Genomic DNA, 21,528 nt, shown 5'->3' on the forward strand with positions numbered 1-21,528 from the left:
TCATTGTTGAAAGTACTTACAGCTTGTGAATTATCAGTCACAACATTATCATTTAGTTTAACTGTTATGGCATCTTGTACACTGGCTGGTTGTCCTGTCTCTCCTTTGACAATATCCCATGTAGTTTTAATCTTATTATCTGCATTATTTATTTTTATTAGCACGTGCATACTTCTGGACCTTCTCATGACTTTCCTTAAATTGCTGCAGTACTTTTTGTAGTATGAAAGTAGTGTCGTATCTTGACTTACTTTGGCCTGTACATAAATTTCCCTGTTCCTCTTACGTGAGATTATTATATTCATGGAATTCACACATGTAACTACCGTGTTAATGTCCATTCTGTGGCTCACTTGTTTTATGGTTTGAAAATACGTTTGTTACCTGTCTGCCATTCATTTCGGTGACTTTATCTACACTCTAGGACACCCAGTTCAATAGATCGTGACGGTGACATCACTTAATAAGTTCTAATTATAACCAACATTGTCGTACTTGCTAATGGCTTAAGGCAGATATCATTACAGTAAAAAAAAAAGTTTGTACGACGTATATTTAATTCAGATATTAGGTGGGGGTTTCATGTTCGCTTACAGCTGAGGTTGTACATAGCAAAATAAAAGTTATGGGGACTGAAGATGTGTTTGTTTCGTCCTAGAAATACTGGTTGGTTATTGGATCGATTTCGAGGAGCCACTGCCTACACCAGAAGATCAACAGGTTGAGATGGATCTGGTTGGAGCTCTGAGACTGCTGGCGAACAGAATAAAGGGTCAGAAAAGCGGTGCCCTATGTTCACTTGGGCAGTGAGTTTGATCACATGGACATTGGTACTTTTTCTTATTACATGACATCAGAGGTTGGACGGAAAAGATGCGGTAAGGGAGAGCTAGTTCATTAGAATTAAATAGATTTGGAAAGGATATTGTAATTTTAAATACGTTCTTGTATTTTCCCGAGGCCAAGGAACAGGAAGCAAAGGAAACGGAAGAGAAGTAGTATGTTTGTCCCTCTGTGTGAATTGTTATTACTAGTAAAATCAACGAGAACCGAAACTAGAGAAGCTAGTGATGTTGTAAAGCCGGAGTCAAGGGCGAAGTTGACGTTCCAACTCATTCAAAGTTCTTCCGTTCCGTTCAGGCCGGGATTCTGGGCAGGTGAACCATTTCTGGAATGTTATTGTGCACAAACGACTGCCACACAGACGCTGCATTGTAACAGAGTGCATTGTCATCCTGATACAATCATCGTCTCCGAACGTTTCCTCTTTGGTACGTACAATGTGATGATATCCTTCCCCATTTTGCGTTTCCTTCAGAGCAACAAGCGGAACACGCCCTAACCATGAAAACAGCCCCCGCCCCCCATGCCGTAACACCACCTCCTCCATACGTCACTGTTTACTCTACACATGATGTCAGATAGCGTTCTCCAGGTATACACCGAACCCAAACCCTTCCATCGGATTGCCACAATGTATATCGTGATTCATTTCACCAAAACACTTGTTACCAGTCACCCATTGTCCAATGGCGTCGCGCTTTACACCACCTCAAGTGTCGCTTATCATCGACTGCAGAAATGTGTGCCTTATGAGAAGTTGTTTGACCACTTTAGGCCATTCTTTTAAAACCATAAGCACGGTCAGTGTGCTGACCAGACTGCTGCTAGCACTCTGGAATTCATGAGTGATTCTTCTACTGATTTCATGCGGCTTTTAACAATCGCCCTTGGCAATGCTGGGTAGTCCCTGCCTGTCAATACATGGGGTCTGCCTGGTCTTGGTTTAGCTAAGGTTTTTTTCTTGGCGCTTCCACTTGACAATCACATCACCGACAGTTGCGTTGGTCAGCTACAGTTGGGTAGAAATGTCACTGATTGATTTGTTACCTGAGTGACATCCCCTGACTAGTGCATCTTCGAAGTCACTGAGCTCATCTGACCCACCCATTTTGCTGTTGCTGCTTCTCTATTAACAACACAATTCTCCCCGCCTCCTTTGGTAGTGACAGGTCCCCCTCTCGTGACAGCTAGTGCTGAATTTTCTGTTACATAGTGGTGTCTAGATACTTCTGATGGGTAGTTTATTTACGACAGTGATAAAAATGGAATGGACGTGGCTAGACATTTAGTCTACTAGTTCTTTACTGGAGTCCTTTGCATAAGTAGACCAAGAACGTAGAATGTACGTAAATACCGTCAGAAAAGGTGAAGGGGCAACAGGAATGGGTATAGTTGAGAACCGTAACGCATGAGGTGACCTTTATCCGGCCTAGGATGTCAAAGGGATGGTGGTGGTGATGACGAACAAGAAGAACAGAAGAAGATAAAGAAGAAGATGATGATGAAGATATGACCATATGATGATAATTTTCCATAAATGTAATACTAGTAACTGAGCTTTGCCGTCCGTTGTGGCCGAGCGGTTCTACTTGGAACCGCGCGACCCCTACGTTCGCAGGTTCGAATCCTACCTTGGGCATGGATGTGTGTCATGTCCTTAGGTTAGTTAGGCTTAAGTAGTTCTATATTCTAGGGGACTGATGACCTCAGATGTTAAGTCCCACAGTGCTCAGAGCCATTTTAACCATTTTAAGCAAGCTAATATATAAAAGTATATTCCGAAAGCGGAAAATGGATTAAAAGGACTACTCACGAGTAGCTATAGCTACAGACTACTGTTTAATAACGCTGAACAACAAACTGAAATGTAAGAGAATCGTCCAAAAGGATCGATGTGGAGAGAAGTGGGATACTGAAGTACGGAACGAAGTTGGCTGTACATAATGCTGTGATGAATACCAAAACAGTTCAATCGACGAGGAACAGACATCTCTAAAAAGTGGTGTCACAGAAAATTGACAGGAAAAAGGATGCAAGGAAGGTGTCTACGCAGAATCCTTGGGTAAGCTGAGGCACTGAGAACCATAAGGGCCCAAAATAAGAACACAGTGTTTCGAGAAAAATAGATGTTTTTGAAAATCAAATTTGTAGGAAAAGGGCCTGTCTCGTACGTTTGACTGTTTTTTAACCAGTCCTCAATTTCCTATATTCCACATGAAAAATTAATATACCCACTTTGAAGCAAAATATTAATTAATATTTAGGATTATATGAAGCGCTGAGACATAAGGTCCTAATGCACACCATCGTTGATTTTGAGATTGTGGCTTGTACACATACTCCTGACGTACGAGGGTCTGTCAAAAAGTAATGCCTCCCATTTTTTTTCTACTTAAAAAAATTAAGTTAAGTGAAAAATTTGAATTTGACGCCATTCCTCAAACCTTCTTCTGCAATCCACTGCAGTAGTAACTTTCTGTGTCAACAGGTGGCAGCACAGCAGAAGTTTTTAAGATGGCCGACATCGATGTTCGTTTGAGACAGCGTTGTGTGATTGAATTCTTGAATGCAGAAGGTGAAACGCCCATACGCATTCATGAAAGACTGAAGAAGGTGTATGGTGTTGTGACAGTGGATGTCAGCACTGTTAGACGATGGGTTCGTCGTTGTAAGGAAGCTGAAGGGCAAACACCGTTGACTGACGAAAAGCGGAGCGGCAGGCCGGTGAGTGCAGTGACTCCACACAACATTCAGCAAGTTGATTACATCATTCGTGGTGACCGTCGGGTGACTGCAGATGAAGTGTGTCGCATTATTTCTCTTAGTAAAGGCAGTGTGATCACGATAATTAAACAATTGGGGTACTCAAAAGTTTGTGCACGGTGGGTTCCAAGAATGTTAACCGATCAGAATAAAGAGGCAAGGAAAACAATAGCCTCCCAACACTTGCAGCGCTTCCGTTTGGAGGGAGATGAGTTTCTGAAAAAAATTGTGACCGGGGACGAAACATGGGTGCATTTTTTTGAACCCGAATCACAGAGGCAGTCAATGGAGTGGCGTCACACAAGCTCGCTGAGGAAGAAAAAATTCAAAACTGTGCGATCGGCAGGGAAAGTTATGGCAACAGTTTTCTGGGATACAGAGGGTGTGATTCTGGTTGATTTTTTGGAGCAGGGTTGCACAATAAATTCTGTTCAATACGTCACAACCCTCAAAAAACTTAAAGCACGTCTTCAGCGAGTTCGCCCAACAAAATCAATTGCAGATGTTCTTCTTTTGCATGACAATGCAAGACCACACACCAGTCGTCACACCTCTGACGAGATTGTCAAAATTGGATGGGAAGTTTTGCCTCATCCCCCATACAACCCTGACCTGGCACCATCAGACTTCCATCTGTTCGGGCCACTAAAAGAAGCTCATCGTGGGATTCATTTTGATGATGAGGAGGCCGTCAAAACACCCGTGCGTCAATGGCTTAGGAAGCAGAGCTGTGATTTTTACCGTGCTGGGATACATGCCCTTGTTCAAAGATGGACCAAAACTGTAGAGATGGGCGGAGATTACATTGAAAAATGACAAAATGATCCTCAATGTTGTGGTTTTCAACCTATGTAATTGCATTTAAATTTCCTGACAATTAAACGTAGAAAAAAAATAGGAGGCATTACTTTTTGACTGACCCTCGTATTTTGATCTGATGGTGAGTTACGTTTATCTGTGCTGTAGACCCACACTGTACACGTGAACATTCACTAAAATCTGTCTAACCGATTTCTCTGACATTCCCTTCCATATGGGCCCGACGATGGTGTGCTTTAGGCCCTTCTGCTCCTCAGTGCCTACATTTATTATTAATGCTAATTCACAAAAATCCATATATCTCCTAGTGACAATAGTGTCTTTTTTCAGTTGTAAAGTTTGTCATTAATGTGAAACCAGAATCAGAATATAAGGAACACATACTAATTGCACCACGCATACAGTTGTGTCTTACTACGATGCTTCATGGTCCTCGTTACCATCATTTTCATTAAGCACGTTCTGTGGTTTGAGGTTCAACTAAAACTACCGATATACCTCCGATTACGAAGTACTACTACTACTACTACTAATACTACTACTACCACTACATAAATGATGTAGACACTAAATTATGTTGGCAATCACAGATAACAATAAGGGCACAACAGAGAAACAAAATTATGCTTTGTGCTTTGGGATCCCGTGAAAACAGTACCAGAGAAATCCGTAAGACAGTTTGTCTTCATTGTTCATGTATACAATGTGGGGCTACAGTATAGATAAAGCTGTTTTACCATAAGGTCGACAGATGTCAGGAGAACGCATACATGCTAAAATCTCAAAATCGTGGACGTCGGGCGTTACATCTTCACAGTGCTCAGCGCCTCGATTGATCGACGAGAGAAGGGCCTAAAAAGATGTTCCGGAAAAGGTGGGAATACGACAGTGTAATTTGCTTGGTAATGAAATAAGCAGGAAGTGCAGCAAGGCCAAAGCGAAATGGCTACGGAAAAATGACGACTAATCAGTTTGGTTTGTAGAATTTGAGTCCAGAGACATACCGTCAACCTATCGGAATAATATCATCCACACTATCCCGAAGATAGCAACGACAGGGAAGTGCGAGAACTACAATCAGCTTAATAGTTCGTGCATCCGAATAGCTAGCAAGAAGAGTATACAGAAGAATAGAAAAGGAAGTTGAAAATCTGTTAGACGAGGGTTAGTTTGACCTTAGGAAAGTAAAGCCTCCGGAGAGGTGGTTCTGACGTTGCACTTGATAGTGGACGCAAGACTTCAGAAAAACCAAGGAACATTAAGAGGATATGTCGATTTTGAAAATGCTTTGGAAAGTATAAAATTGTGTTAGATTGACAGGAAAATATGGAAAGACAGACAATGTACAATATGTACAACAATCAAGAGGGAATTGTAAGGGTGGAAGACCTAGAACGAAGTGCTCGCATTAAAAAGCGTATAAAACAGGGCTACAGTCTTTCGCCCCTGCTGCTCATATATACATGGAAGAAGCGCTGAAGGAAACAAAAGAAAGGTCAATACTGAGATAAGATCAAGGTAAAATATCAATGATAAGGTTCGCCGATGAATTACTGTCCTGATGAGCAAAAGCGAGGAAGAAGCGCAGGAACGAACAGTCCAACGAGCACACAATGTGGTTTGATGGTAAGCCAAAGAAAGACAGAAGTAATACGGAATGGCAGAATGAGATTAGAGATAAATTTTGACGTCGAATTTGGGAACCACAAAGTTGACAAAGTAAAGAAAGTTTGTTATCGTAGAAAAATATTCTACACAACGGATGAAGCGAGGAAGAAAGTAGGAGCAGACTAGCATAGGCAAAGTGGACATTCCACTCGAAAGATATCTGTTAGTACTAAACATCCACTTTAATTTGAGAAATAAATTTCTGAGAATGTTCGTTTGAAACACAGCACTGTATAGAAGCGAATCATGGCGTAAAGGAAAACCGAAGAAGAAGACAATAGAAGCATTTGAGATTTGGTGTTATAGAAGGATGTAGATAATTTGGTGGACTGAGAAGATGCGAAGTAAGGTCTCCACAGAATCGAAAAGAAGAAATGGCCAAATGATAGGACTTGTATTAAGACATCAAGTAATAATATGGTCCTTGAGGAAGCTGTAGAGCTTAAAAATTGCAGGGGAAGACAGAGTTTGGAATACGTCCAACAAATAACTGAGGACGTCGCCTGAAAGTGTTGCCCGTGATGCAAAGGTTGGCACAGGAGAGGAATTCCTGGCGGGCATCACCAAACGAGTCAGACGACTGATGACAAAAAAAAAGTTGCATCAGGAGACCTTTATCCAGCAGTGGATGTCAAAGGGCTGATGGTGCTGGTGATGGTGGTGGTCGTAGTGGTGGTGTTGACGTTGACGATTCGGACCAATACATAAACGTATATCACTGTGCAATAACATTGCGAATATTGTGTAAAAGTAATGCTTGTAAATACCGAAGGTGGTGATTATTATTATTCTTGGATTGAGTCTTACAACTGTTCCGTTCAAAGTAGTCTGTTTTTCCCCCTTTGTTGCCACTGGGATTTGTTGTTCCGTAATTGCAATACTATTTTCTCTTTTTGTATAGTTGTATATAGAGTTCTGATATCCTCGTTTCCCATCACTCAACTATTGTTATATCTGCAATTCTTCTTAGAAATCGCATTTCAAATGTTTGCATGTATGTGCCAAATACGGGGTGTGAAAGAAAGTGTCGAATATTTCGAGGGATATTAGTATTCATCGAAACAAGGACCGAAAACGAATAAATATGAGTCCGGAACAGTTGTTTATAGGGGAGGATGAAAGGTACCACCAAATAAGTTGCTCAGCCGTCTTTTACAACGTCTTAGGCACACAGGTTCTCTAGCATCCCAAAACGTGAACAAGGGAAGGCCGCACTCATTAATCTCGCCAGAGATGGAGGACCATATACTGAATGACTGTGCTGAATCACGAGATGAAATGCTACTTTTTGCACTTTTCACCATTAGAATGTCAGAATAATTGTAAAAAAAGAATCAGCACTGCATGTACCTATTGATTTTGCATTGTGTGTGCTGAGCCTAACTGTCAATTTTCAAAAGCCTTTATTATTTCACATGTTTCTAATTATTTTTTTTTTAAACTGGCATTGTATCGACGTAAATACTCTCCTGGAAATTGAAATAAGAACACCATGAATTCATTGTCCCAGGAAGGGGAAACTTTATTGACACGTTCCTGGGGTCAGATACATCACATGATCACACTGACAGAACCTCAGGCACGTATACACAGGCTACAGAGCATGCACAATGTCGCCACTAGTACAGTGTATATCCACCTTTCGCAGCAATGCAGGCTGCTATTCTCCCATGGAGACGATCGTAGAGATGCTGGATGTAGTCCTGTGGAACGGCTTGCCATGTCATTTCCACCTGGCGCTTCAGTTGGACCAGCGTTCGTGCTGGACGTGAAGACCGCGTGAGACGACGCTTCATCCAGTCCCAAACATGCTCAATGGGAGAGAGATCCGGAGATCTTGCTGCCCAGGGTAGTTGACATACACCTTCTAGAGCACGTTGGATGGCACGGGATACATGCGGACGTGCACTGTCCTGTTGGAACAGCAAGTTCCCTTGCCGGTCTAGGAATGATACAACGATGGGTTCGATGACGGTTTGAATGTACCGTGCACTATTCAGTGTCCCCTCGACGATCACCAGAGGTGTACGGCCAGTGTAGGAGATCGCTCCCCACACCATAATGCCGGGTGTTGGCCTTGTGTGCCTCGGTCGTATGCAGTCCTGATTGTGGCGCTCACCTGCACAGCGCCAAACACGCATACGACCGTCATTGCCACCAAGGCAGAAGCGACTCTCATCGCTGAAGACGACACGTCTCCATTCGTCCCTCCATTCACGCCTGTCGCGACACCACTGGAGGCGGGCTGCACGGTGTTGGGGCGTGAGCGGAAGACGGCCTAACGGTGTGCGGGACCGTAGCCCAGCCTCATGGAGACGGTTGCGAATGGGCCTCGCCGATACCCCAGGAGCAACAGTGTCCCTAATTTGCTGAAAAGTGGCGGTGCGGTCCCCTACGGCACTGCGTAGGATCCTACGATCTTGGCGTGCATCCATGCGTCGCTGCGGTCCGGTCCCAGGTCGACGGGCACGTGCACCTTCCGCCGACCACTGGCGACAACATCGATGTACCGTGGAGACCTCACTCCCCACGTGTTGAGCAATTCGGCGGTACGTCCACCCGGCCTCCCGCATGCCCACTATACGCCCTCGCTCAAAGTCCGTCAACTGCACATACGGTTCACGTCCACGCTGTCGCGGCATGCTACCAGTGTTAAAGACTGCGATGGAGCTCCGTATGCCACGGCAAACTGGCTGACACTGACGGCGACGGTGCACAAATGCTGCGCAGCTAGCGCCATTCGACGGCCAACACCGCGGTTCCTGGTGTGTCCGCTGTGCCGTGCGTGTGATCATTGCTTGTACAGCCCTCTCGCAGTGTCCGGAGCAAGTATGGTGGGTCTGACACACCGGTGTCAATGTGTTCTCTTTTCCATTTCCAGGAGTGTATTAACCTACGGGGCATGTACTTTGAAGCACTAAAGAAACTGGTCTAGGCATGCGTATTCAAATACAGGGATTTGTAAACAGGTAGAATGCGGCGATACGGTCGGCAACGCCTGTATAACACAAGTGTCTGGCGCAGTTGTTAGATCGGGTACAGCTACTACAATGGCAGGTTATCAAGATTTAAGTGAGTTTTGTCGTGGTGTTATAGTCGGCACCACGAACGATGGAATGCAGCGTGTCCGAGTAGCGAAGAAGTGAGGATTTTCCGTACGCGCATTTCACGAGTGTACCGTGAATATAAGGAATCCAGTAAAACATCAAGTCTCCGGCATCGCTGCGGGCGGGAAAAGATCCTGCGAGAACGAGACCAACGACAACTGAAAAGAATCGTTCAACGTGGCAGAAGTGCAACCATTCCGTAGACTGCTGCAGATTTCAAAACTCGGCCACCAACAAGTCTCAGCGTGCGAACCATTCAACTAAACGTCATCGATATGGGCTTTCGAAGCAGAAGGCGTACTCGTGCACCCTTGATGACTGCAAGATACAAAGCATGTGCCTCGCCTGTGCCCGTCAGCACCAACGTTGGACTGTTGATGACTGGAAACATGTTGCCTGGTCGGATGAGTCTTGTTTCAAATTGTATCGACCAAATGGACGTGTACAGGTACGGGGACACTCTCATGAATCCAAGGACGCTGCTTGTCAGTTGAGGACTGTTCGAGCTGATGGAGGCTCTGTAATGGTGCGGGGCGTGTGCAGTTGGAGGGACTAGACACGACTCTGACAGGTTACACGTACGTAAGCATCCTGTCTGACCACCTGCATCCGTTCATGTCCATTATGCATTCCATCGGACTGGGCAATTCCAGCAGGACAATGCGACACCGCACACGTGCCGAATTGCTGCACAGTGGCTCCAGAAACACTCTTCTAAGTTTAAACACTTCCGCTGGCAACCAAACTCCAAAGACATGAATATTATTGAGCATATGTGGAATATCTTGCAACGTGCTGTTCAAAAGAGATCTTCACCTCCTCATACTGCTACGGATTTATGGACAACCTACGGGAGTCATGATGTCAATTCCCTCCAGCAGTACTTCAGAGATTAGTCGAGTCCCTGCAACGTCGTCTTGCAGCACTTCTTCGTGCTCGCGGGGCCCCTATACGACATTAGGCAGGTGTACCAGTTTCTTTGGCTCTTCAGCGTATTTGTTCCAGCCGTTCTGGCTGACGAACACTGCGACTGTGTTAAATTAGTGGATGGTTTGTAATGTCGCTAAGTGCTTAAGTTGAATGTTTGTATCCTAGTTCTTGAATCACACGAATCTAAGTGCTGTATTTTCTGCAGTTACTTGAAACCGATGTTTTTAAACTGCTTATAAATTACGGAGTTACATAACATCATCACGAAGCCAGGGACTAATTGCACTTGCTGCAAAAATGAAGTTCCTATGAACTCCCAACAATCTAATAATGAATCCTCATAGGCTCTAAAAGTGAGAAATAGGAAAATAATAGTTTCTGCAATTACGTTATGGTAGCAAGTAATCGCAGTCAGTATTATTCATTCGTTATCAGATATTTAATAAAATAAATTTTTGTTTTTCAAAGAAGCGATTTTTCTGCTATATACGGTTCTTTGTTACATGAAATAGAGTAGGGGGAGAGACACGGTGACGTGGTCGTGCAGTGGCGTTCTAGCTTCCCGCGCCCGGGTTCCCGGGTTCGATTCCCGGCGGGGTCAGAGATTTTCTCTGCCTCGTGATGGCTGGGTGTTGTGTGTTGTCCTTAGATTAGTTAGGTGGAAGTAGTTCTAAGTTCTATGGGACTGATGACCATAGATGTTAAGTCCCATAATGCTCAGAGCCATTTGAACCATTTTTGAGAGACACGGTGAGGATTAACAGCGTAACACAATAAACTGCTCAAGGCGATTACGAAAGCAAAATTACTTAAAAATGCTGTTAAAAAGTGCCTCTTAAGCAATATACTCTGCCCCAGGGCATGCTTACTTAGATAACACTGATTTGGGATTTAGTAAACAGCAGCTCAAGCAATAACAGTAATAATAATAAACTATCTTTTCACATAACTCTTTCACACAGTTTTCTCCTTTTCTGGGAAACCTTACTGGTAAAGTTCCGCAGTGAATAATACTAACACATATCGGTCTAGCCAATGAGAAGTTGCGGTACTCAAAATTGAAGCCAAACATCGTCTCTATGGCCCTCATGTCAGCTGATAGTAAGTGTAGTTTTACATTATGTAATAATAAGTACGTAATGTGTGTAAGGATCGGTAGTAAAAAATGAATGAACACTTTAACACTAGCTTTTTACATTATTAAATATCATCTTTGCAGAACAGTATTGTACAACAGGAATAAAGCGAATGATGTTGCACTGTTGTAAATAGAACTGGCCTTTTATTCGGGGAGTATGAAGTCTGTGATGGCCATATAGCCATCTTGATTTAGGTTTCCCGTGGTTTCCGTAAATTAAGGCAAATGACGGGATGATTCCTACTACAAGCCCACGATCTACTACCTGTTCCATGCTTGTCAAACCAGCACAGTCGGTACATCAGTTCCTGTGTATGTGAATTATGCTATTTTTATTGTTCTTAAATTGTAATATCACGACATGTCGAATATCCTTGTAAAAATGAAACGAAGAAAAAGAGGGGAGTTTACTGCCTCATCGACAGCGAGGTCTATAGAGAAGCAGAGGCTGCGATTACGGAAGATGAGGAAGGAATTCGATCGTGCCCTTTTATACATTCGCATCTACATGTGTATCTGCACACACACTGCTCCAGCCACCGCACCATGTTTGCCGAAGGGTACCCTGTTCCACTACTAGTCACTCCCTGTCCTGTTCCACTCGCAAACAGAGCGGCGGAAAACGACTGTCTATAAGCCTCCTCAATGAGGTCAAACTTATCTTACTTTCGAGATCCTTACGGAAAATGTACGATGGCGGTAGTAGAATCGCTCTGTTGTCAGCCTCACATGCCGGTTCTCTAGATTTGCCCAATAGTGTTCTTCGAAAAAACGTAGCCTTCCCTCCGGTGATTCAGACTTGAGTGCCCAAAGCATCTCCGTAATACCTGCGTGTTGTTCGAACCTCCTGGTAACAAATTTAGTAACGCGCTTCTGAATCGCACAGATATCTTCCTTTAATCCGACCTAGTTCGGATCCAAAATACAAGAACAGTACTGAACAATGAGTCACACTAGTGTCCTATACGCTGTTTCCTTTACAGACGAGCCACACTGTCCTAAAATTATCCAAATAAACCGAAACCGACCATTCGCCTGCCCTACTATAGTGCTTTCATCGTCATTACATTCGATATTGCTTTGCAACGCTACGCTAGAAATTTAATCGACGTGATTGTGTGAAGCAGCACTGTTTTCGAGCATTGTGGATTGATTTTTCCTATCTATCTGCGTTAACCTACATTTCTCTACATTTTTAGCTAGCTGCCATGTATTACACCAACTAGAAGTTATGTCTAAGTCATTTCGAATCCTTCTACAGCACCTCAACGACGACACCTTCCCATACACTGCTGCTTCATCTGTCTGGCAGATCTCATTATACACTCCTGGAAATGGAAAAAAGAACACATTGACACCGGTGTGTCAGACCCACCATACTTGCTCCCGACACTGCGAGAGGGCTGTACAAGCAACGATCACACGCACAGCACAGCGGACACACCAGGAACCGCGGTGTTGGCCGTCGAATGGCGCTAGCTGCGCAGCATTTGTGCACCGCCGCCGTCAGTGTCAGCCAGTTTGCCGTGGCATACGGAGCTACATCGCAGGCTTTAACACTGATAGCATGCCGCGACAGCGTGGACGTGAACCGTATGTGCAGTTGACGGACTTTGAGCGAGGGCGTATAGTGGGCATGCGGGAGGCCGGGTGGACGTACCACCGAATTGCTCAACACGTGGGGCGTGAGGTCTCCACAGTACATCGATGTTGTCGCCAGTGGTCGGCGGAAGGTGCACGTGTACGTCGACCTGGGACCGGACCGCAGCGACGCACGGATGCACGCCAAGACCGTAGGATCCTACGCAGTGCCGTAGGGGACCGCACCGCCACGTCCCAGCAAATTAGGGACACTGTTGCTCCTGGGGTATCGGCGAGGCCCATTCGCAACCGTGTCCATGAAGCTGGGCTACGGTCCCGCACACCGTTAGGCCGTCTTCCGCTCACGCCCCAACATTGTGCAGCCCGCCTCCAGTGGTGTCGCGACAGGCGTGAATGGAGGCACGAATTGAGACGTGTCGTCTTCAGCGATGAGAATCGCTTCTGCCTTGGTGCCAATGATGGTCGTATGCGTGTTTGGCGCTGTGCAGGTGAGCGCCACAATCAGGACTGCATACGACCGAGGCACACAGGGCCAACACCCGGCATCATGGTGTGGGGAGCGATCTCCTACACTGGCCGTACACCTCTGGTGATCGTCGAGGGGACACTGAATAGTGCACGGTACATCCAAACCGTCATCGAACCCATCGTTGTACCATTCCTAGACCGGCAAGGGAACTTGCTGTTCCAACAGGACAATGCACGTCCGCATGTATCTCATGCCACCCAACCTGCTCTAGAAGGTGTAAGTCAACTACCCTGGCCAGAAAGATCTCCGGATCTGTCCCCCATTGAGCATGTTTGGGACTGGATGAAGCGTCGTCTCACGCGGTCTGCACGTCCAGCACGAAAGCTGGTCCAAATGAGGCGCCAGGTGGAAATGACATGGCAAGCCGTTCCACACGACTACATCCAGCATCTCTACGATCGTCTCCATGGGAGAATAGCAGCCTGCATTGCTGCGAAAGGTGGATATACACTGTACTAGTGGCGACATTGTGCATGCTCTGTTGCCTGTGTATATGTGCCTGTGGTTCTGTCAGTGTGATCATGTGATATATCTGACCCCAGGAATGTGTCAATAAAGTTTCCCCTTCCTGGGACAATGAATTCACGGTGTTCTTATTTCAATTTCCAGGAGTGTATATATGTATGCATATGTAATACAACAGCAGTATTATCACACGTCCCTGGGGTATTCTTGAATATACTCTTCCACCTGATGAACACTATCCGTCGAGGACAAGATACTGGGTTCTGTTACTTAAAAAGTTTTCGAGCCACTCCCATATCTGGGAACCTATTCCGTACACTTGTAGCTTCGTTAACAGTCGGCGGTGTGGCACCATATCAAATGCTTTACGGAAATCTAGGAATGTGGAATCTACCTGTTGCCTTTCATCAATAGATTGTAGGATCTCAAGTGAGCAAAGGGCAAGTTGAGTTCCGCACTAGCTATGTTTCCTAAAAAAGTGCTGATTTGTGGATAGAAGCTTTTCCCTCCTCGAGGAAATTTATCATATTCGGACGGAGAATTTGTTCAAGGAGCCTGTAGCGAATTTGATGTTAAAAATATTGGTCTACAGTTTTGCAAGTCCGTTCTTTTACTTTTCTTATATGCAGGTGTCATCTGCACTCTTTTCCAGTCGCTTGGGACTTTCCGCTTGGCGAGATATGCGCCATAAATGCAAGCTAAATAGGGGCCAATGCTGCAGAGTACTCTTTGTAAAACCGAAACGGGATTTCATCAGGACCTGGCGACTTATTTGTTTTCAGTTCTTTCAATTTTTTCTCTACACCAGCGATTCTTATTACTATGTGCGATGGTCAAACTATGGTATGTCTGTACGATTCTCCTGCTTGAATGATTTCTTAAACACGAAATTTAAAACTTCGGCTTTACTTTTGCTATCTTCTACTGCCACATGAGACTGGTCAACTAGTGACTAGATAGAAGCCTTAGACCCACTTATCGATTTTCTTGTGCTACGCTTTGTGCATCGATTTGTCTAAAGATACACGAATTTCAGTTTCAGAAGCACCACCTTAGCATTTGCCTGCAGTGGGTTACAAAAGTGGCATTTGCCTGACTCAATTTAAAAATTTATTTCAAAGATGAATAAAACTACTACTACTACTAATATCGCAGCTACTTAGAGGTTAAAAACAAAACAGTAAACATTGAGTACCACATACTGTCCTCAGTCTCCCCTGTGCAAAATGCATTCACTATTCTTTTTCATCCGAGCACACTCCTTTAATTTACGTGGCCTTCGTTAGGGATATGGACGCTGGTAATACAGCGTACAGCAAACTATTAGAATTTGGCTATCAAAAATACCAACAGTGGCGAAATTTCCACAGAGCACCGGTGCCGGGTTAACCCCCTGAGACACCGTACCTTACGTGGTAAGTGCAACGGCATTTTTAAAGAAAAGAGAAGACTGAGACATGCTAAAATACATCTGAGTAGAAGGGGAAAAAACCCAAGCTATCGTGTGGGATGGCTACCGCAATATCTTATTCCACAAACGTGGCGCACACTGGGAGGTGAGAGTGTTACGGAATGACGATCGTGGAACGACGCTGTGTGTGTGTGTGTGTGTGTGTGTGAGTGAGTGTGTGTGTGTGTGTGTGTGTGCAGAGGACGTGCGCGCTAGACGGATTGCGTGGGCGAGCTAGGCGGGAGGGGAAGCACACGGAAGCGTCAATATAGCGGCCCTCACCGCGGAGTCCGGCAGCCAGTCGCAGCCATGCAAGCCGCCGCGCTGCTCATCTGTCTGCTGCTGACCGCGCTGACGTCACAGGTTCAGGCGCAGCCCGAGCGCTGGGTAAGCTCCGTGACGTATTTGTGTTGTGAAAGCTGCATCAACAAGGTGGTTCTGTAACTGTACTACTTAACCACGAAATTATTGCGCTTGGCCGCTATCGAAAACACGCAGTGACATGACAGTAAACAATCACATTAGTGACTAAGGAAAACGCATCGCATTGTCAATGCCTTCAGGTCAGTTGTACCTATACCATCAGCCCCGATTATCCGCTGACACAACGAGCGGACCGAATCTCACTCACTCAAGGGTGAAATAAATGGTTCAAATGGCTCTTAGCACTATGGGACCTAACATCTGTGGTCATCAGTCTCCTAGAACTTAGAACTACTTACACCTAACTAACGTAAGGACATCACACACATCCATGCCCGAGGCAGGATTCGAACCTGCGACTGTAACAGTCGCGCGGTTCCGGACTGCGCGCCTAGAACCGCTAGACCACCGCGGCCGGCTTGACTGTTAAAACCGCTCAAAGTAACCGACTGCTGAAATAATCAATTTTGCTTTTTTTGTTGTTATTATTTTCCGTAATAAGCATGGAAATCGAAGGTAGATTGAGAAATTCTCTCTTAATTTCAAGAAGCAAAGACTCAGAATTTCACATTACATACGCAATTTAAACGAAAACATAGTGCGTCAACCGTTCACTGCTCTTCTTGAAAGGTGATAACTGGTTGAACACAACAAAAAATCACCAGTATTCTCCTAGTGACACTGATTTTTTCGAAGTCATCTCAAAAATCATCTTGTAATGGGAGATCATAGCACTGTTTGGGCTTTATGAATACTCAGTGCTAAAAGGTGAAAAATGTTTCCTTTGTTGTTCATGTTAATTTGTCCGTTTCCAAGGGCTACAAGCAAATAAAGGCATATTATGTACACGCAGGCAGCTGATCAGATATTTTCTATTTTTATTCAGTACTATGAATTAATTGTTTTTAAGTTTTTAATTTATTATTGTTGCCGTAACTTCCTTCCTCTTTTATTATTTCATAGAAATGGCAGACAAATCTTTCATATTTTCAAGCAAATGAAGCGTTGCGCTTCATTGCTACGTAACTTGGTAAAAATATTTACAGACCAGGGCTGGTGCTATTCTGCAACATGGCGGATAACCCGTCGCCGACAGCGAGAAGCTACCGAATAGATCAGGTTGTGGCAAGTCTTGCACACTACATGTACGTGCGTACGTTAAGCCAGAACACACGACAACACAGACATTATTTTCTCAGCAGTGCTGTACCAGTTCTTACGCCCTGTGTTTCTTGCTCGTTTCCGTCGGCATTATTACTAAAATAGCACTGCTTACTGTCCTCATGTTCTATAATAACCCAATATTTCAAACCAATATAAATTTCACGAATAAAACTTACTCCTCCTTTAAGAAAGGTTTACTTAAAAACAAAAACAGAAATGTAGCAGTGCTGATATGAATTATTCATATTTCGGTTTTTTAATCGGTTATTAGTAAAAAATTAAAAAAAACACGTTATAGTCGAGACGAAACAAATTCCTGTTATTCATAACTAAAAGATCGGTATGTGTTTTAACCAGTCGTTTTCCCTCATGCCTGGCTCACCGTTAGATTTTCTCTAACTATCATATTAATGCTAATTGGTAAGTTCCCCAGACTGATAATCGGTGTCAAATGTCTTTTCCAAGGCACTTCTTTTGTGGATGAATGACGTTTCCTTAACATTCTACCAATTAATCTCAGACTGGCATCCGCTTTTCGTAATGTTTGTTTTTATATGGTCATCCACTTTAGGTCGCTCCGAATGGTTACTCCTTCGTATTTTACGGTAGATACTGTTTCCATTGATTTGTCGTCAATATTGTAATTGTACAGTAGTGGATTTCTTTTACTATGTGTGCGCAGTATGTTACATTTATTTACGTTCAGCCCCTGCCTCACTCATCAGTCCTCTGCAGCTCTTCTCATACTGTTACCTTATTACACACAACCACATTATCGAAAACAGCCCCATGTAGCTTCAGACGTTGTCGATTAAATAATTCATGCAAATACAGCGGCGTTATAACACTCCTTTCGGATGCTCCAGAAATTACTTTCGGAATTCAAAATTTTTGGTAACATTTTTGGGAACAGCGATCTTGTAAGCCATATAAAATCAGTGAAGAAACAGGCTAGATCGTGATGGTTATTTTATTAAAATGGCTGGTTTCGGCCTAGACTTAGGTCATCTTCAGACTGCACCATCAGCTGCGTACAACATCCAGTTGTACTAAGTCGCTGAAATTGATGAGCAGCAATCGTTGAGTGCTCATTCCTTTTATTTGGCGAAGAGGTACGGCACCAGTCTGTGCTCGCTCTTTTCTTTTTAGGTTGGTGTTAGTGAGCCCAGGTTTCATGTAACAATTCTCTCCAGAAGCCCATTACTTTCGACCTGGAAACAACGCAAATGTTCCTCAAAGATACCGATTCAACAGGCTTTCATTTCAGCAGTCACCTGACGTGGCGCCACCATTGCGCACTCTGTATTAAATCCACCACCTCATAGACAAAATTGTGTGCTAACCAGCACTAATATCCAAAACAGCGACTAATTAGTTTCAATTAGTTTACAGTTTTCCTTCTCACAACAGCGGTAATGTTTTCGTTCGTTACTGTGCTGTGTCCCTGAACCGGCCGCGGAACATCTTCCACAGAAATTTCTCGTATTTTACACTTTCTGCACCAATCGTACACTTGCTGAAGGCATAAACATGAATTACCGTACTGTACTTCCATCCTGCGATGTATTTCCACGTGTTTAATAGCTTCACTACTCAAGGACGTATCTCAGATTGCTGTTGCAAGCGGTGCAAGTATATAAGGTGTTGGCCACCTTTGTTCTGACATCGTTTTCTTTTCTATGATACAGTAACAGGCTGCTAACTGCTCGTCATGTCTCAAAATGGAAGGATAACTTCTGCCAGCTTCCAAACCAACTGTACAACTTTCAGAAATTTTATGGAACTTTTAAGGATTTCAGTTGGACCACCCTCGCAAATTGAGGTCAGCCTATGATGATTTGGTTGCTGTCGAACTTCATCTACACTCACACGAAGACATTTCTACCCACTTCAGTCGATGATGATCATATCTAAATTTTCTACGAGGGAAACGATGGCTAAACACTATCACTAGAAAATTCCGTTATACCCTCCAGAATCGAACCGCGATAGTAACGGTATGTTCGTGCCTATTTACAGATTGCGTTGTCCTTCATATTGGTAAGAAATACGCATTTTGCACAAATTTGCACCTGCAGTTGGTGGTGTAGGTCAGCATACGGATCAGCCATATTTCTTTGTACTTCGCGTGGGTACAGACAACTTAATTTCCCATTTCCGCCGACAACATAATTGTGTTTATGCGACGTTGTGGATGCGCGAGATGCTCTATGTCTGCAGGCCACTTAATTTCATCTCAGGGTTGTGACTGTGACTTCTTTGATGTTGTCTGTACAATTAAGCACGGAAGCCGGACTTAGTCTACGTAGAACGTAATGGAACTATAAGAAGTGTCTTGGTAGTCAAACGTTCCGTATTCAATCCTCCGTTTTTCATATTTTCCTGCGAGTTTAACTGGCCCTCACCTCTTGAGATGCTGTATATATTTACGGAGCATTTCAGGCATTTCATTATCGTATTCCAACCCCCGTAAGCAGATTCTTTGACATAAATAAAAATTTAAACGTATATACAAATCTGGATCAGGATTAGAATTACAAGAAGCTCTGACGCATCTTTAGCATGATTCAGCAGCCCCCTTCCTCCCACCCCGTTATTTCCCCCCTCCCCGCCGCCCAAAATCTCAAATGGATGCTTTCGCCACCGTTCAGCAATGGTGGATTCTTCTGAAGAGAATAGCCTGTTAAATAAACGTAAAAAAATCAGTTGTACTGACATTTGAGAAGCGACACCTGGTAAAATGTCTAGCACATTCCTTAACTTGTATCTAAAAAGTCTATGATCGCGCCGTGCTAGACACAGTGAACTAATGAAAAAAACGCAATAAATAACGTCATATTGGTAGTAAGCTTATCGTGGTTCTTGTGTGGATGTTTAACGAAAGAAATTATTAAGTGTAAGATATAAAGCGATTTTTGAGGCAGTTTGGTGCCTGAAACACGCTAACTTGAAATTTTTTACTCAACGATAAATTGAAATCTCTTGTGATAAAACGCGGTAATTTTCATACAGGCAAAGGTAACAAGACACCGCGCCACAGAATATTGCACTGTTGTTGTTGTGGTCTTCAGCCCTGAGACTGGTTTGATACAGCTCTCCATGCTACTCTATCCTGTGCAAGCTTCTTCATACCCCAGTACCTTCTGCAGCCTACATCCTTCTGAATCTGCTTAGTGTATTCATCTCTTGGTCTCCCTCTACGATTTTAACCCTCCACGCTACCCTCCAATACTAAATTGGTGATTCCTCGATGTCTCAGAATGTGTCATACCAATCGAACCCTTCTTCTGGTCAAGTTGTGCCACAAGCTCCTCCTCTCCCCAATTCCATTCAATACCTCCTCATTAGTTATGTGATCTACCCATCTAATCTTCAACATTCTTCTGTAGCACCACATTCGAAAGCTTCTATTCTCTTCTTGTCCAAACTATTTATCGTCCACGTTTCACTACCATATATGGCTACACTCTACACAAATACTTTCAGAAACGACTTGCTGACTCTTAAATCTTCACTCGATGTTAACAAATTTTTCTTCTTCAGAAACGCTTTCCTTGCCATTGCGAGTCTACATTTTATATCCTCTCTACTTCGACCATCATCAGTTATTTTGCTCCCCAAATAGCAAAACTCCTTTAGTACTTTAAGTGTCTCACTTCCTAATCTAATTCCCTCAGCATCACCCGACTTAATTAGACTACATTCCATTATCCTCGTTTTGCTTTTGTTGATGTTCACCTTATATCCTCCTTTCAAGACACTGTCCATTCCGTTCAACTGCTCTTCCAAGTCCTTTGCTGTCTCTGACAGAATTACAATGTCATCGGCGAACCTCAAAGTTTTTATTTCTTCTCCATGGATCTTAATTCCTACTCCGAACTTTTCTTTTGTTTCCTTTATTGCTTGCTCAATAAACAGATTGAATAACATTGGTGATAGGCTACAACAATGTCTCACTCCCTTTCTAACCACTGCTTCCCTTTCATAGTCCGCGACTTTTATAACTGCCATCTGCTTTCTGTACAAATTGTAAATAGCATTTCGCGCCCTGTATTGTACCTCTGCCACCTTCAGAATTTGAAAGAGAATGTTCCAATCAACATTGCCAAAAGATTTCTCTAATCCTACAAATGCTAGAAACGTAGGTTTGACTTTCCTTAACCTTTTTTCTAAGATAAGTCGTAGGGTAAGTATTGCCTCACGTGTTCCAGCATTTCTACGGAATCCAAACTGATCTTCCCCGAGGTCGGCTTCTATCAGTTTTTCCATTCGTATGTAAATAATTCGCGTTAGTATTTTGCAGCTGTGACTTATTAAACTGACAGTTCGGTAATTTTCACATCTGTCAACAGCTGCTTTCTTTGGGACTGGAATTATTATATTCTTTTTGAAGTCTGAGGGTATTTCACCTGTCTCTTACATCTTGCTCACCAGATGATAGAGTTTTGTCAGGACTGGCTTTCACAAGGCTGTCAGTAGTTCTAATAGAATGCTGTCTACTCTGCGGGCCTTGTTTCGACTCAGGTCTTTCAGTATCGTATCTCCAATTTCATTTTCATCTTCATCTACATCCTCTTCCATTTCCATAATATTGTCCTCTAGTACATCGCCCTTGTATAGACCCTGT

General features: G+C 43.7%; 1 protein-coding gene across 3 annotated transcripts in view; it reads left to right on the forward strand.

Moving 5' to 3' along the window:
* Positions 1-15,612: 15,612 nt before the first annotated feature.
* LOC126335233 (uncharacterized) overlaps positions 15,613-21,528 on the forward strand; it is a 385,936-nt gene continuing 380,020 nt past the window's right edge. For all 3 annotated transcript variants that reach the window (XR_007564829.1, XR_007564828.1, XM_049998276.1), the window contains exon 1: positions 15,613-15,701. Coding sequence is in view for 1 of the 3 variants with exons in the window: in XM_049998276.1 (XP_049854233.1) it covers positions 15,624-15,701 (78 nt within the window). In the remaining 2 variants the exon portion in view is untranslated. The remainder of the gene's footprint in view (positions 15,702-21,528) is intronic.

The sequence above is a fragment of the Schistocerca gregaria genome, chromosome 2 (genome assembly GCF_023897955.1).
Source record: "Schistocerca gregaria isolate iqSchGreg1 chromosome 2, iqSchGreg1.2, whole genome shotgun sequence".
In the NCBI taxonomy this organism is placed as follows: domain Eukaryota; kingdom Metazoa; phylum Arthropoda; class Insecta; order Orthoptera; family Acrididae; genus Schistocerca; species Schistocerca gregaria.